Consider the following 3,199-nt stretch of genomic DNA (forward strand, 5'->3'; position numbering starts at 1 on the left):
GCAACAGTTTTTAAAGACACACATACGCAAATCAATTCACTCACATATTTAGGTGTGTACATATTTGTGTATGTACGATTATTTATTGTTTCGCATTTTAAGTTTGAATTTCATGCAGATTCGGTCCCTGGTGTACCGAAGAAAAAGTATTCGGATATTTTTACAGCAACATACAATTTATTTATTTCATTTTTGTTTATTTATTTTGTATTATTTAATGATACTCTAAAAAAATACGCTAGTTATGAGCGCTCATTGCACAAAATTTTAAAAACATTCACGTCTGAATTTTCCTAAATTTGTTAGATTGCTTTCTGCAAAAATAAAAACCAATCATAATTATTTTTTTGAAAATCCTGAAAATATTCTTAAACTGACCAAAATACTTCATTTAAATTAAAGAAAATTTAATAATGAGTGATTTGATTTTCTGGAACTTTTATACACGCGAGGCGAGATTGAGCGGACATAGACCAACTGCTGATCAGTTTCGAGCAGTGAGCTTTGTAGAAAAAAATAAATAGGAATATCAAAATATCCAGTATTTTCCATATTTTGGGAATTCTCCATATATGAATATTTCAATGTGCATAATTATTTGCTATTCCTCGTTTTCGCTAATTCGCTAATTTAGTGTCCTTTTATTAATCTCCTAACCTTGGTTTCGTTTTGTTTTCACTTCTTGAATTTTTTGTTTTTCTGTATTCAACCACAATTTTTATTCTCTCTTTACCCGATTTTCTTCCTGCTACTACGCTACGTACCAACTCTCGCCCTCTTCATCTGTCTTCCCCTTTAATCCCTCACTCACTGCTTGAAAGTCCGCTATCATGTTAATTATTGCTCTTCCCACTCATCCCACTTTCTCACTCAGTTATTCTCAGTTTTCAACATCGGTGAGGTGCGGCCCACTCTCAGTGCTTTCATTTCCGCCTTGTCCGCTTGTGCATGCTTGTTCTTCTGATGAGCCAGCATTTTCTTTTCCATTTTCACTGTTTAGTTCTGGCCTAGTATGATCGGAACTCCGAAAATCACAGCTATTTTCCATTCTTGTATCTCCATTCATTCGCTTCGCGCACTCAACAACACTCACATTTACTTCTTGTGCCACTTGCTCTCTTTCACTACTGCTCTCATTCACCTCACGCGTGCTATTCTCCGCTTCGCATATGCACAATCGCTTTGCGCTCACTTCTATTTCCTTCTTCCTGTCTTCTCTTTTGCTTCCTCGTCTAAAAAGACACTTATTTGATGTGCTAAACGCAATTGTCTTCAAGAACTGCGCATAAAATCCCAATTTTGTCTCCAGCGCCATATCGATGAAGAAACGCTGAAAGTCTAAACGTCTCATTCGCCGATTACCTAGCGCATAGTAGTCCGTTTTACAATTCTCAAACCGGTACGTCATCATCACCGGGTAGAATTTAGGCAAAAAATGTGATACATGCACCTTGAAGTTGGCCTGAGCCATAGTCAGTGGATTGCAATGCTCCATATCACGTTGTGGTTTACGCGTAAATAGCACGCTCAAGCAGTAGGTGCAACCCTGCGGTTGCACGCACACCGCATCCTGCTCAGGTCTCACCATGTAATGCGTATTGGGTGTGAGGCGCCACAAGCTAAGGTAATCGTAAACTAACTGCACCACCCGAGGTAGCGAGAACTCATCGATCCGCAACCAATTGATACGTTTCCTCAAATTCGCTTTGGTGACCGCGCGTATGCTGTTGCGTTGCTCCTTCGCCGATGTCGAGGCGCCATTTATCTCCATAGCGGCAATGCGTGCAAGCTGTAAACGGTTATGGCGGCGTTCCTTACACTCGCACGGATACTTATAAAGAAAGCACTCTGAGGGATCTGAGAGTATCCAGACGACCGCTTCGTCGATGGCAGTGTTCACAGTGACGCTGGCGGCTGCAGCTGCAAACTGCTTGCGTTGGACGGTCTCAACGGTGGCGGCACCACAGGAGGACGCGTATTGCTGCATTGCAGTGCTAGCAGTGAGATGTCTGCTACCCACAAATCGAAAATTTAGACGAGCGAAAAAATAGATAACTTAAGATTTTTCAGTTACAGCGCACGAACGTTTTTCGAGACCAAAAAAAAATGATTTATCAAATTTACATTGTAAAAAATTTAATTTCGAATGTCAGTGCCAAAATTCAGAGACCGATCGAATTAATTATGTAGGCGGTATCCCAATAAAAATGTAAAGAAGGTAAGACTTTACAACTCTACTTTCTGACTTATGAATGATTTTAAACCTTTTCTAGCTCGGAGCCATAATTACGTGGTTTTATCGCCTTCCGGCGATCCACTTTGTTACAATGGAAAAGTGCTCGTCAGTACAACGATTAGCTCACTTCGCTTCAAATACTTTCGACGCCTACACGTAGCTACACGGCATTCCACTCTCGACACACCTTGAAGCCTTAGTGGTGGCGGATGAGATGCCTATTGTTTCGCCGCAGCATGTTCCCAATTAAAGCAAACGCAAGGAACTTTCCAATTTTAGAACGACGTTAATAGATAGGGGCTTTTAATGCTAGCCACAGCTGAAGGCATAAGTCTGAGGTACCTATTGAGTCCACACACCAGTCCGATCCCAGTATTATACTGAACTTAGTTACAATCACACCACTTCTTTAGTTTATTTTCTGGGCTTATCTGTTCCAGAGTCGTTTGTGAAGCTTCATACCCGGCCGTTATTTGGGATACGCATAGTCGAGTTTTAGATAGACCTTCTTCTTCTTCTTGATATTTATTAAGTCGAGCCTCGCTAAGTTTTTCATGAATAGCGTAGATACAACTGAGATATCATTTCAAGCTAAAAAAAAGTGAATAAGCAGATCTTCTTTCTGCATCTAATCTCTATCTCACTTTTTTCTCATATGTATATCTCTCCTCTTATTATCTATCGGTCTTTTCCATATTTTCTCCCTTTCTCTATCCCTTCTGTATATATCTATATTTTCCCTCTGCTTATCCTTCTCCTCCTCTCTCTCTTTCTCTTTCTTGCAAATGTTCGATATCCCTTATTACATTTATGTATTCTCTCTTTCTTTCTTGTTTAGCTTCCCCACGTATAACATTCCTCTTTTTCTCTCCCTACTTTTCTCACTTGATGTGCGTAACAAATGAAAATTAAAAACCAATTAACAATAAAGCTAATATTAATATTATAGATCATCTAGTTCTG

The 3,199-nt window shown here is 39.6% G+C and overlaps 1 protein-coding gene across 1 annotated transcript; it reads right to left on the minus strand.

The window, feature by feature from the left end:
- Window positions 1-601: 601 nt before the first annotated feature.
- On the minus strand, window positions 602-2,138 carry LOC129239242 (uncharacterized). The gene has a single exon (XM_054874595.1). It carries the CDS (start codon window positions 1,985-1,987, stop codon window positions 881-883), a length of 1,107 nt encoding a protein of 368 aa, XP_054730570.1. The 5' UTR covers window positions 1,988-2,138; the 3' UTR covers window positions 602-880.
- Window positions 2,139-3,199: the final 1,061 nt, after the last annotated feature.

Source organism: Anastrepha obliqua, chromosome 2 (genome assembly GCF_027943255.1).
Source record: "Anastrepha obliqua isolate idAnaObli1 chromosome 2, idAnaObli1_1.0, whole genome shotgun sequence".
In the NCBI taxonomy this organism is placed as follows: Eukaryota; Metazoa; Arthropoda; class Insecta; order Diptera; family Tephritidae; genus Anastrepha; species Anastrepha obliqua.